The sequence below is a fragment of the Gastrolobium bilobum genome, unplaced genomic scaffold (assembly GCF_033153095.1).
Source record: "Gastrolobium bilobum isolate Gb01-03AN ecotype WA unplaced genomic scaffold, APGP_CSIRO_Gbil_v1 utg66911, whole genome shotgun sequence".
Classification (NCBI taxonomy): Eukaryota; Viridiplantae; Streptophyta; class Magnoliopsida; order Fabales; family Fabaceae; genus Gastrolobium; species Gastrolobium bilobum.
In genome coordinates, this window is record NW_026897163.1 from 182,567 (window position 1) to 196,624 (window position 14,058).

General features: G+C 38.5%; 1 protein-coding gene across 1 annotated transcript; it reads right to left on the reverse strand.

Annotated features, from left to right (window-relative positions):
- Positions 1–1,032: 1,032 nt before the first annotated feature.
- On the reverse strand, positions 1,033–13,489 carry LOC133304628 (tetraketide alpha-pyrone reductase 2-like). The gene is made up of 6 exons (XM_061504675.1): positions 13,276–13,489; positions 12,940–13,112; positions 3,279–3,464; positions 3,002–3,164; positions 1,529–1,718; positions 1,033–1,366 (listed from the first exon to the last, which is right to left on the reverse strand). The coding sequence occupies exons 1-6, from the start codon at positions 13,379–13,381 to the stop codon at positions 1,225–1,227; spliced, it is 960 nt and encodes a 319-aa protein (XP_061360659.1). The 5' UTR covers positions 13,382–13,489; the 3' UTR covers positions 1,033–1,224.
- Positions 13,490–14,058: the final 569 nt, after the last annotated feature.

Below are 14,058 nucleotides of genomic sequence, written 5' to 3' on the forward strand. Positions count from 1 at the left end.
AGTTTTTACTCATCTGCCTTAGGGAAGGTTTTCTACGTTAAAAATATGTTGTGTTTCTCTTTGTCTCTGTCTCTCTTCTGTATTTTTCTTATTCATTGTGTATTGGCCGACCTGGAAGTGCCAAGCTTCGAGCTCGACATGTCGACCTGAGATTTTGCTTTAGCACTAATTGAAGGAACCCGTCCCAACAGCCATCACACAACCGGACTTGAGCTTTGCAGTTCACACACTATCGCAATTTATGCAACACTCGACGCAACAATATTATGATTTAGTGGTTAGAGTGTTGAGCTATATCAAGATGAATCCAAGTCAAGGAATAATGGTTAAATCATATTGCAACTTGCAAATTCAAGCATATTATGATGCAGACTAGGGGAGTTCTCCAATTAAACGTAAACCAGTCACATGATATTTTATCATGTTAGGAACTTTATTCATTTCCTGAAAAACAAAGAAACAAGTAATAATTTTACGTTTATCCTCCAAGTCAGAATATCGTTCTATGGCTACTACCACATCAGAGTTGGTTTGGTTTAAATCTTTTCTTCTCTCACTTGGCATCCTCCATGACAACCAGTACAATTAATCGGTGATAACCAGACATCTTTACATTTTGCAGCCAACCCAATCTTTCACGAACAAACAAAATATATTGAATCATACTGTCATTTTGGTTGGGAACAATTGTTGGATCACACCATTATTACCTCCTATGTGAGATCAAAAACTCAGTTGGCAGAAATATTTGCCAAGGCCTTGGGAAACACATCCTAGGCAAGTTGGGTATTTGTTCACTGCAGACTCCAACTTGAGGGAAAGTAATAGATAAGATAAGAGAGAGAGAGAGAGAGAATCTTGCATTGTATACAGGACTAGAAAATAGATTGATACCATTTTATCAATTATAGTAAAATACAAAAAAAATTCAAGCCATATATTTTTTTTCCGGGCTCGGTTATTATCTGAAGTTTGAACGGAAAAACAAACATTACATAACCTGAGTTAATAACGACACAAATAGAGTAAAATCTTGGGAAAAACAGAAAAGGAAATAGCACCCATATAGATAAAAATATAGAGTTCAAATTGTTTCCACAAAAAAAGAAATAAAAAAGGATAAGAGTTCAAATCTTTCTATTTGGTTTATGGCCTCTTTGTTTTAGATCATATGACGCAGACACCTCACATGAACAAGAAAGGCAACAAAGATCATTACGTAAGTCATAGGAAGCCCTTGTCTTGAAAGCTTTTGATGCAGTCATCAAACATTTGTTCAAGGGTTTTGAATGGAGGAAATCCCAACTCAGTAATTTTAGTGGTGTCCATGCTATGTGGGTTATTATCTCCTTCTTTGTTGCTGCACCTGTAACACCGTGATCAAACATAAGACAAACTAAGCACAAATAAGTTTCAAATCATAAAAAAAGAAAAAGAAAAAACTCTTGGTGCTTTGGCAGAATTTTTAAGCCTTTTTAATTTATAGCAAAATAAGGTTGCAGTATAATGATAGCCGAAGATAACTCACTTGCTTTCATATGGATAGCAAGGATATTTGGCCCGAAGCATTTCAATGATTTGCGACCAGTGAGCTACTGTGCTTGAACAAATAAGCCTTCCAGATACCTTGGGTTCCTCCATAGCCAACAAGTGAGCAGCTGTCACATCATTTATGTGTACAAAGCCCACTGTCAAGTTTGGATATTCTCCTTTCAAGCCTGTTAAAACATGTGTTACCCTAAATTTGAAAAGTAAATCATGCACAAGTTTAAAAATAATTAAAATAAAAATGCTTGGGAAGATTTACAGATATGGCCCAATAATTTTCTCTATGGTATTTCTGCTATCTACGAGTCCATAATAATCCAAGTTTTTCCTCCAAATATGTCTAATATCCCACTAAGAATTGTTTCTTGACGTATATAATCAAAACATTCATAGCCTTTATCTAGTAAAATGGTAACTGAGAATTAAATGATAAGTGAAAGGACAAAGAGGCTCAACACATGGCGGAGCCAGAAGATTTGTACTAAGGAGGCCGAACACTAATTAATGTGTATTGGTTGAGTGATACTTAACTCGAACACACTTTTACTTATCTTGGAATAACCTTTACCTTATATAAGCATGTTTATATGAGTGCTGTTGTCAGACAGGTTCCAAAGGAGCCCATGGCACGGGTTACACCACTATATTAAGTGAGTCTGACACCAACAATTCAAAATCTTAACGTATTACTTATGGATCCATTTACTTATATATACTTGACTTAGTCCATTATCAATCAATATGAAATTTATCACACTTAATATCCCAACAGCTATGAACTTGATGGTGTTAGGACAATAATGACAAAGTATTAATGACGGCAACAGTCTTATTTTCTACTCTAACCTTCTCATATTTTTACTTTTTAAAAGAATTTGTTGCCGGCCTAAGAGTTAATTATATAGTAATTGTGCTAATTTCTGTATTTTATTGTCCATTCCATAAAACAAATATTCTAAAATGTGCATTTTAAAATCAAAGTAAATTAAAAAAGTTTAATGCCACTCATATTTCATATTTTTGATATAATGACAACACAAAAAGTAAAAACTTCTAAAAACCGCGGTCATGCCATTTGTTAAAGTATAATTCAAAATCAAAGAAAATGGATGAATGTCTCCAAAAAAGAAAAAGAAAAAAAAAAGAAAATGGATGAAATAAATGGCAACACCAAGAAGGTAAGACTGTAAGAGGGAATTCATATATATATTTTTTTCTTTATTGCACACCTAAAAATGATTTTTATTATTCAAATAGTGTTAGTCATACCAAATCACTTTTTCTAAACATAAATATTTCATTATAAACTCACTTTATTAATAAAATCAAGTTTGCAAAATTTAATCAGGCGTGCTATTTTTGTTCGGACTAAGATTTTTCTTTAAAAAAATAGGGTAAACTAGTAGTTTGAAATTTTTTTAATGAGGGTCATCCCAGTGCACGGGAATCTAACCTTTGACAATGCTTAGTATCATGAGCAGTGTGCTGGTTGGCTGTGGTGCAAGCAGGGGGCCAACAACAAAAGAGGGGTTAACCACCACTAGATCCATGCCACTTTCCTTTGCTATCTTCCAAGCCTCTTTCTCTCCTAACGTCTTTGCATATGCATACCACAGCTGCATATTCATAAGAGTTTGATACAATGTAAACTACATATATAATCTTGCATGTACTTCAATTAATTTGACATTATTTCATGTAACATAATATAGGGTAGCAAGTGTTGTTACGTTATAGCGCTTGCAGTACTCTGGATCACTCCAATGGGATTCATTGAGAGGAGACACTTGTTGAACATCATCACGGTATCTTATGGAAGAGCAAGAAGAGGTGAGCACCACACGTTTCACATTTGCTTTTATGCAGGAGTTAAGCACATTGAGGGTTCCTTTTATACAGGGATCAATCAAATTTGCCTGCAAAATATTTCAAATCATAAGAAATGACCATATGACGGAGCTATTAGAAAACAAGAAAGATGTGTGTCTTAACATAATAATAATAACTCCCGGGATCCTTAAGTATAAGGATAAACACAAAATTCATACCATGTGAAAAGGAAAACGATACTTACAATTTTTGTCAGCTTAACCGTCTCAGCTACTTATGTGGCTGAATTTGGATTTAACTGGGATTATTCGTGCACGACTTGTATTGAGATAAAAAAATAATAATAATCAATTCAAAATTACATGTAAAATTGATCGCATATACAGTTCACATTGTTCTCTTCTAGCAGGTGTTCTGACTCTGATATATTGTTAGGTTAATCTTTAATTTAAATAAAAGAAAATAGAAATATGAAGGGTTTTGTTTTGGTTTATGGTAAGGCTCTAGGCATATGTTGGTGGATATTTAATATGTTTAGATTTACTATGTTAGTCATTATTATTCTTAATCACTTGCTGTTGCTTATAAAAAGCACATTGTAACTCTTGTAATATAAGGGGCTTGGCAGAATCAGTAAGAATAGAGAAGTATATTCAGAGAATTCCTTGTGTATTTGGTGTGTGAGAGAAACAGTATTAGGACCTGTGAAAACAACAAATTGGTATCAGAGCTTGATATCAATGGAAGGTGTAAGTAATGGTCTGCCAGTGCCCCGCCTGAAAAAGGGCAACTATGAGAATTGGAGCATCCAAATGAAGGCTCTCCTAAGAGCGTGTGATAGTTGGAATTTGGTGCAAAATGGGTTCGTAGAACCTGAAACAACAGAAGGATACTCAGCAAACCAACTCAAGCAATTGAGTTTGTCAAAATCGAAGGATGCAACGGCACTGTTTATGATACTTCAAGCTGTTGAAGAGTGCGGTGGTATTGAGAAGATTGGAGGCGCAACAACGGCTAAGGAGGCCTGGGACATATTGGAGACGGTCTACCGAGGTGCTGACCATGTGAAGCAGGTCAGGCTTCAAACTCTTCGAGGAGAGTTGGAGGGGATGAAAATGAAGGAGACCGAAGGAGTGTCAGATTTCATCACCTGTGTTCAGACCGTTGTGAACCAGTTGAAGAGGAATGGAGAGACGTTGGCCGACTCCATAGTAGTAGAAACGATTCTGAGGTCATTGACAGACGACTTCGAGAACGTGGTGTGTGCAATCGAGGAGTCCAAGGACTTGTCTACGCTCTCTGTTGACGAGCTAGCAGGTTCCCTTGAGGCGCATAAGCAGTGCAAGAAGAAGCAAAAAGGAGGAGTCGCTGGAGTAAGCACTCCAGTCAAAAGCAACCATTAAGGATGAGAAGGCGCTCTATTCTCAGAACGTCCGAGGTAGAGGTCGTGGACGAGCTGGACGTGGAAATGGCCGAGGTGGTCGAGGCCAAGGGCAGGAGGTGAAACATGAAGAAAGAGCTGAGACGAGTCAGCAAAACTGGAGAGGTAGAGGACGTGGCCGAGGTGGAAGAGGCCGGTGGTCAAATCAAAGTAGTGTAGAGTGTTATAAGTGTGGCAAGTATGGCCATTATTCAAAGGACTGCAACTCAGACAGATGCTACAATTGTGGCCGAGTTGGGCATTTCGCGAAGGATTACCGAGATGAAAGGAGGGTTGACGGAACGTCAAACTTTTCTGCAGAAGGAGAGATAAGAGATGAAGGAGTTCTGATGTTGGCACAAGGTGATACGAGTTCGAAGAATGAGACGGAGTGGTATTTGGATACCGGAGCCAGTAATCACATGTGTGGTTACAAACATTTGTTCAAAGAATTGAGGACGGTGGAAGCCGGACATGTCTCTTTCGGAGACGCGTCCAAAATTGATGTAAAAGGTCGTGGTACGGTCTGTTTTCTACAAAAGGACAGACGGGTTGGAACGATTCAGGATGTGTATTATGTGCCCGAGCTCAAGAGTAACATATTGAGCATTGGACAACTGATGGAGAAAGGTTACTCGGTTCTAATGACAGACTGAGTTTTACTGTTGAAAGATAAGCAAGGGCGGTTGATAGCCCGAGTTCAGATGGAGAAGAATGGGATGTACAAATTGAAAGTGAGGAGCTTGGAGGTTGGCTGTCTGCAAGCCGGGGTAGAAGATAAGATGGATTTTTGGCATAAACGGTTTGGACACCTTCATTATGGTGGTATGACCGAGATGATGAAGAAGAACATGGTGGTGGGACTGCCGAAGATAAACTCTGAGGGAAAGTTTTGTGAGGACTTCGTATTGGGAAAACATGCAAGGAGACCATTCCAAAGGACGGCGAGATACCGGGCTAAGCAGCCTCTGGAACTCATTCATACTGACCTGTGTGGACCCATAACTCCGGGGTCCTTCAGTGGAAAAAGATATTTTGTCTCATTTATTGATGACTTTAGTCGAAAGACTTGGGTTTATTTTCTGAAAGAAAAATCCGAAGTACTGAATACCTTTAAAAGGTTTAAAGTGATGATTGAAAATACAACTGGAAGATACATCAAGTCAGTCCGTTCAGACCGAGGTGGGGAATATGTATCAATAGCGTTTAAAAGATATTGTGAAGAACACGGAATAAGGTGGTTCCTGACCGCACCATACTCACCCCAGCAAAATGGAGTAGCTGAGAGGAAGAACCGAACTATCCTGGATATGGTCCGATCTATGTTGAAGACAAAGAACATGCCAAAGGAGTTCTGGGGAGAAGCCGTACAGTGTGCAGTGTACGTGCAGAATCGATGTGCTCATTCGAGTCTGAATGATAAAACCCCGCAGGAAGCGTGGAGTGGTTTGAAGCCCTCAGTGGGTCATTTTAAAAATTTTGGGAGTGTTGCGTATGCACACATACCAGATCAGTTGAGGACGAAGCTTGAAGACAAAAGTAAGAAGTTCGTGTTCATTGGTTATGATGAGAAGACGAAGGGGTACAAGTTGCTGGACCCCGTCAGTAAAAAGGTGTTGGTGAGCCGAGATGTGAAAGTAAATGAGGAAGATGGATGGAACTGGAGTAGTCCATCCGGGGTCAATATGGAACCCGGACACATATCAATTGAGGTCGGACAACATTCGACTCGGATTCCAGAGAATCCGAATGACTCTGATAGTGATGAAGAGAAAAGACAATCGAGATTGAGGACCCTACAAGATTTATATGACTCAACCGAAGCACACCTGGTATGTTTGTTAGCATATTCTGAGGAGTTGAACTTCGAGGAAGCTGTCCGAGATGAGAAATGGCAATCTGCCATGGAGGAGGAAATGAAGGCGATAGAAAAGAACAAGACGTGGGAGTTAGCCGAGCTACCTAAGGGAAGTCGGCCAATTGGTGTAAAATGGGTCTACAAGAAGAAAATGAATGCTAAAGGGGAGATAGAGAGATTCAAAGCCCGGCTAGTGGCGAAAGGGTATAAACAGAAAGCTGGAGTAGACTTTGACGAGGTGTTTGCACCCGTAGCGAGACTGGAAACAATACGGCTGTTGATTTCTCAAGCAGCCCAATTTGGATGGCCGATCTATCAAATGTATGTAAAGTCGACATTTTTGAATGGAGTACTCGAGGAAGAAGTGTATCTCGAACAACCTCCGGGGTTTATGAAAGCCGGACAAGAAAGAAAAGTGTTGAGATTAAAGAAAGCATTATATGGTTTGAAGCAGGCCCCAAGAGCCTGGAACACGAGGATTGATAATTACTTTAAGAATGATGGATTTGAGCAATGTCCATATGAACATGCACTCTACGTGAAGAAGAAAGAAGGTAAAATTCTACTTGTTGCTCTATATATTGATGATCTGATTTTCTTGGGTAATGATGAAGGAATGATTCAAGATTTTAAGAAGAAAATGACGAAGGAGTTCGAGATGACGGATCTCGGTCTGATGAGATACTTTCTTGGTTTAGAGGTTAGACAAGATGAATCCGGGATCTTCGTCTCTCAGGAATCTTATGCAAAAGGAATTTTAGAGAAGTTTAAAATGAGTAATTGCAACCCGGTTTCAACGCCAATGGAACCCGGTTTGAAACTCTCGAAGTATGATGGAGGAGAGAGAGTTGATCCGAGTTACTACCAGAGTCTAGTTGGAAGTCTGATATATTTGACATGTACAAGGCCGGATCTATGTCTGAGTGTTGGGATCATAAGTCGGTTTATGGAAGACCCGGGGTACACTCACTGGAAGGCGGCTAAGAGAATTCTGAGATATGTGAAGGGAAAAATCTCACAAGGACTTCATTACTCGAAGTCGGACAAATACAAACTAACGGGTTATTCAGATAGTGATTGGTGCGGAGATGTTGATGATAGGAAGAGCACAGCTGGCTATGTGTTCTTCATGGGAAACACGGCGTTTACTTGGGTGTCGAAGAAGGAACCATTGTGACCCTGTCTACATGTGAAGCTGAGTATATTGTGGCATCTTGGTGTGTTTGCCATGCAATATGGCTGAGGAATTTGCTAAGCAAGCTGGAGCAAGTGCAAGACGGCCCAACCGATATTCGAGTTGACAACAAGTCCGCGATCGAGTTAGCAAAGAACCCGGTCAACCATGAAAGAAGTAAGCATATTGATGTCAGATTCCATTTCATCCGGGATCAAGTTAAAGAAGGAAAAGTGGAGCTAAATCATGTTGCAAGCCAAGATCAAGTTGGTGACATTTTTACAAAGCCACTGCCGACGTTGCTGTTAGAAAATTGTAAGAAGAAGTTAGGCATGAAGGACGGTAGAGATATTAAAGATTAAGGGGGAGTTTTGTTAGGTTAATCTTTAATTTAAATAAAAGAAAATAGAAATATGAAGGATTTTGTTTTGGTTTATGGTGTGGCTCTAGGCATATGTTGGTGGATATTTAATATGTTTAGATTTTCTATGTTAGTCATTATTATTCTTAATCATTTGTTGTTGCTTATAAAAAGCACATTGTAACTCTTGTAATATAAGGGGCTTGGCAGAATCAGTAAGAATAGAGAAGTATATTCAGAGAACTCCTTGTGTATTTGGTGTGTGAGAGAAACAATATTAGGACCTGTGAAAACAACATATATGATGGGATTTTAACTATTTGTGTGGTGAGATCAAGTCTTTTTTCTTGAAGAGATAAAGTATCTCAATATAATAATGCTAAAAGAGGTAGTGACATAGAAGAAAACTTTTTCTAAGTGGTCTTAGGCAAAGGCTGAGAGAAAGGGAATGATGTGTAAGAGCACGATAACTTTGGTGTGATTTGTTGGGATATTCGAATGTGATGAGTCCTATGTTGTTTGGTAATAGAATCCATAAACTCAATGCCTTAAGGTTTTGGGTTGTGATATGGTATCGGACCCACTAGATGTGGTTGGTGTATCTTAGCCCATTGGTGGTGGTCCCCCACCACGGGCTCCTCCTAACATGGCCCACAACAGTGGTATCAAAGACTTTGATATCAAAGAAGTTGGTAGACGGAATTCCAAGCTATTCTATGGGTTTCAGATTTTGTGAGCATTGCCTACACGGGAAGCAAAACAGGGTGTGTTTTGAATCCATAGGAGGAAAAGCTAAAGGGATCCTAGACTTGATATACAGCGATGTGTTTGGACCTACACCTGTAGCGTCACACGAAAAATCAAGGTATTATGTTTTTTTACTGATGATTTTTCAAGGTATATGTGGATATATTTCTTGCGCAGCAAGGATGAGGTGTTTGATTCCGCGAGTTCAAGGCATTGGAAGAAAATCAGTTTGATAGAAATATCAAGGTGCTGAGAACTGACAATGGAGGGGACAATCACTATTAGAACTAAAGTGCTTTGTGGATGCTAATTAGGGTGGTGGTATTGATAGTAGATGGTCTACAAGTGGATATGTTGTTTCCTTATTCGGCAGAGCTGTCAGCTGGATGAGTAAGAGGCAGAGCACAATTGCTTTATCTACTATAGAGGCAGAGTACATGGACTTGACACATGTTATCAAGGAGGTTATTTGGTTGCGCAGACATATTGTGTAAAGAGCTTGGTTTTACACAATGAGGGGTGACGGTTGGGTGTGATAGTCAGAGTGTCATTTTCTTGGCTAAGAACCTAGGCTTCCATGCAAGGGCCAAACACATAGGCATACAATACCACTTTATCAGAGAAAGGATAGATTGACTTTCTAACCAAGGTAGTGAGTTCAAAGAAGTTTGAATGGTGTACAATTGCATCGGGACTGAAAAAGCATGTTAAGCATTCACCAAGTGGGAGAATGTTTGGTATGGCTCATACTTCGCATTCACCTACGGAAGCCTGATATTGTTATGGGTCTTGGGGTTATTGTATATTATTTTATTTTATTTCCTTTTTAGTAGTTTGGGCTTGAGCTTATGAATAACTATTGTTTTAAGGGTTTCTAAACCTATTTATATTTCCCTTGTAAATATAGTGCTTTATAACGAGTGCAGTAAGGAGAATATAGTGAATATTGTTGGGCATAGCCCACATTGGATGAACCAGGGTAAACCTGTGTCTACACTTTGTGTCTCCTACACTAGTTTCTATTTTGCAATCTTGTGTGATTGTTCGGTGCCAACATTTGATATCAAGAGCTTTGGTTCTGCGATTAGGATTCCTGTCGCGGATTGGAGTTTCGCTGATTTAGGATCTTTTTGGCTTAAAGAAACTTGCGAAATTAATCTATTAGGGATGTCGACCGGCCAATCATGGATCAAGGTTGAAAAGTTGGAGGAAAGGGTTTTGATTTATGGAAACCAAAGATGAAAGCTTTGCTCGTTGACAAAGATGTATGGTACGTGATTGAAGATGAAAAGCCAATTGTACCAACAAAAACTGCCATGTTGGAACATTAGAGGCGAGTGGGTCAAAGGAGTTGAAAGAGGGGACCAAAGATGATCGAAAGGTTCGAAGTCTAATTTGGTTATGCCTTGCAGATAACATTATGGTGAACGTGACCACTGAGAAGACAACAAAAGATCTATGGACTATGCTGGGAAATCACTATCAAAGCAAATCACTTAAGAATAAGTTGTTAAGGCGACTGTATAATCTATGGATGAGTGAAGGGGATTCTTTCTTTGCACACTTAAATGAATTTAATACTCTTTGTGCACAACTTACATCTGTAGATGTCAACCTGGATGAGGAAGACAAAGCTTGCAGTTTACTTTGTTCACTGCCAAACCCTTGGGAGCATATCACTATTTCGATTGGTACTGGTGTTAATAAATTCTCATTTGAGACTATTGTTGCTGCCTTATTGTATGAGGAGATGAGAAAGGTAGGTTATGAAGGTATCACTAATGAGGCATATATGCATGTACCCAAGGAGAAAAGAAGCAAGCTTGACAGTAAATCAGATAAGTGTATCTTTATTGGGTACAAGGATAGCATCAAAGGATAAAGTTGTGGAATCTAGATACTAAAAGTGTAACTTACAGCAAGGATGTTGTATTCGGGGAATCTAAGCCAAATTGGATTTTTCCGGAAGCTCCTAAAAAGTCACAGACAGTAGAGTTAGATATGGGTTTGAAAGAGGATGTTGTAAACACACAAGTTGGAGTGGAAAATTCAAATTCTGAAGCTATTGAATATAACGAGGCAAAAGATGCAGATTTTGAAACCGAGGTTGAAGTTGAAGAACCAGAGTTGAGGAGTTCCACAAGGGAAAGAAAATCATCTGAGAGGTATACACCTGATAATTATATCATTTGCACTAGTAATGAAAGTTATGCCCTGAGTATTACAAGTGATGATCCGAGCACTGTAAAGCAAGCTAGGAGCTCAGAGGATGCCAAACAGTGGGAGGAAGCCATGAAAGATGAGATGAACTCTCTAATCAAAAACTAAACTAGGAGTTTGGTAAAACTACCTGCAGACCAAAAGGAAAATGGTAAAGGTTGCTACTAATGGGGAGATTGAGCATTACAAGGCTCGTTTGGTTGCAAAGGGATATTCACAAACAGAAGGAGTTGATTATGGTGAGGTGGTTTCACTTATTGCAAAGTTAAATTCCATAAGACTTGTTTTATATGTGGCAGCTGCATATGATCTTGAGGTGGAGCAGTTGGAAGACCGCATTCCTTTATGGTGACTTGGAGGAAGTTATTTACATGAAGCAGCCGGAGGGGTTTGTAGAAAGAGGTAAAGAGGACTTAGTCCGCAAGCTAAAAAAATCTCTATATGGTCTGAAGCAATCACCCAATATATGGTACTTGAAGTTTGACATTTATGTGTTGACACTTAACTTTAATCGTTGTGATGTTGATCATTGTGTTTATGTGAAAATGCTAGAAGGTGACTTCATTATTCTAACCTTGTATGTTGACGACATGTTACTTGTTGGAAACAATTTGAAGATGATCAGCACTGTCAAAGGATTGCTGATAAGACGGTTTGAAATGAAAGATTTAGGCTCTGCAAGTTTGATCTTGGTCATACAGATTAAGAGAGGGCGATAAAGGAAAGTTACGGTTTGGTCAACAAAAGTACATCAAGGATATTCTGAAGAAATTTAATATGACTAACTGCAAACCAGTGTTAACTCCCATGTCTACAGGTTCAAAGTTATCAGTTGACCAATGTCCCAGGACTAAAGAAGAAAAAGAGGAGATGACATTATTTCCTTATGCTAGTGCAGTTGGGAGTTTGATGTATGCCATGATTTATACTCGTCTTGATATTGCTCAAGCAATGAGAGCACTGAGTAGGTATATGTCCAAGTTAGGGATGAAACATTGGAGGACAGTACAACGTGTGTTCCGTTATTTTCATGGTACATCTGACCTTGGATTTTGCTATGAATGTGTGAAGGGCTCACTCTAGACCCACCTAATAGTCGTATCAGAGTCAAGTTGAGCTTGAACTAGCTTGGTGTTTGGCTAGAGGCGGGTTGAGTACTTAGACCTAGAGTGTACTCTGAGAGAGGAAGAGCATAGCAATGTCGAGTTTCACACTTGACTGGGAGATTGTATAAGTGGAAGAACAAATGAACAAAATGCCTTAAGGTTTTGGGCTATGACATGGTGTCAAACCCACTTAATGTGGTTGGTCTAGCTTAGTTCGTTGGTGGTGGTCCCCCACCACAGGCTCACAACATGATTTCTATAGAGTAATAACTTTGTTGATATTGTGTAAAAGTTGTTTCTCCGACACCACATCTCAATCGAAAACCTTAAGATTGTAAGTCTATAGATCTTTCGCAATTATATGATCCTCACTTGATCTAAGTCTAGCCTATATGGGACTTACTTCACCACTACTCAGCCAGGCTTGATTATTTCCAACAAGTAAAATCTTTTATAATGAAGATTAAAAGCCTCACTTATAAATGGGATTGATCCGACCTTAGACCATTAGATTGGGCTAGTGTGACAAATTTAGAGGAGGACAAACAAACCTACTACTTATGAGTAACACAATTTATTTATCATGCAATGCAATGAAGCTTTATGCTTAAAGAGAGGAAGCCCCTCAAAATAAAGGCAAAAATAACAAATACTGGGTATAAAGGGGAAGCAAACCTGAACGTCGTCATCATAAGGAACAAGCACAGGGGACGCTGTATGAAAGACACCATCAACCCCTCTCACTGCCTCATCAAAGCTCCCTTCCAGCAATAGATCAGCTTTCAAAATCTTCAGTCTGTCTTTGGCTCCACTCAGTTCCCTCAGAAAACCAACCTTCTCCACATCCCCTGATAAAAAAAATTGCAATATTAACAATGGGAGGGAGGGGGGGAACAATGAAATTAGAATAATTAACGGAATAATCAAACTACAGCAGCAGAAGTATCAAATCTAGTAAGAATTAAAATTCTCTTCACTATATGAATATTCTACCACTCAAATATAGCAAACCTGGGTTTCTCACAGTGGTCCTCACAGTGTGACCCTTTTCAAGTAAGGCCTTTATAAGGTAAGCTGCTATGAACCCAGTACCCCCAGTCACGCAGAATTCAGGCATCTCTATCTTTTTTCTGAGTTCCTCAGTTATGTGTAGTTGAGTCTAAAATTTCTAGCTCCCACCGTGTACAGTAATTGGTCTTATGTAGTTTCTAGAGGGAAAAGATGAAGACAAGACTAGTAAAAGTAGGAGAGGAACGTGAAATGCGTTTGACTACAATACTCGATGAATATAATATGTTGGGTGGAAGACAGATGATTCACTCGATTCATTTCGTAGAGCTTTTATATATTTTTTTTTAATAAAATCCTAATAAAAATATGGTTTTCATTTTCATTTCTTATAAAAAAAAAATTAATTTTTAGTCCATTTATAATTTTAATTTTTTAAAAATATGATCTTTCAAAAATTTAATAAAAACTTAATTTAGTTTCTAAAAAAATAATAAATTCTTTTTTCTATAAAAGACGAAAGCAAATATAGTAATATTTGTTCGGGAACAAGAGGCTTTATTATTATTTTTTTCTTTCCAACGTGCCATGTAAGATAACACTGGAATATAGGGACGGGACACGCGCGAGGAGAATAAAAGTCATTTCACAGATTTTTTATTATTATTTTTAGGGAGAAAACAGTATTTTTTTTTTTTTCGTAACAAGAAAACAGTATTGTTAAGGAAGAATTAGAGTTATATTCTCAAATACGAGTAAATTTTTAGTGTTACTGTATATATTTAA

What these genes read in the sequence shown, in the direction of transcription:
- LOC133304628 (XM_061504675.1), bottom strand. Translation starts at nt 13,381, where the DNA reads ATGCCTGAATTCTGCGTGACTGGGGGTACTGGGTTCATAGCAGCTTAC. An exon ending in CTTATGATGACGACGTTCAG is followed by an intron (nt 3,465 to 12,939) that starts GTTTGCTTCCCC and finishes AATATTTTGCAG; the next exon opens with GCAAATTTGATTGATCCCTG. An exon ending in AGTACTGCAAGCGCTATAAC is followed by an intron (nt 3,165 to 3,278) that starts GTAACAACACTT and finishes ATGAATATGCAG; the next exon opens with CTGTGGTATGCATATGCAAA.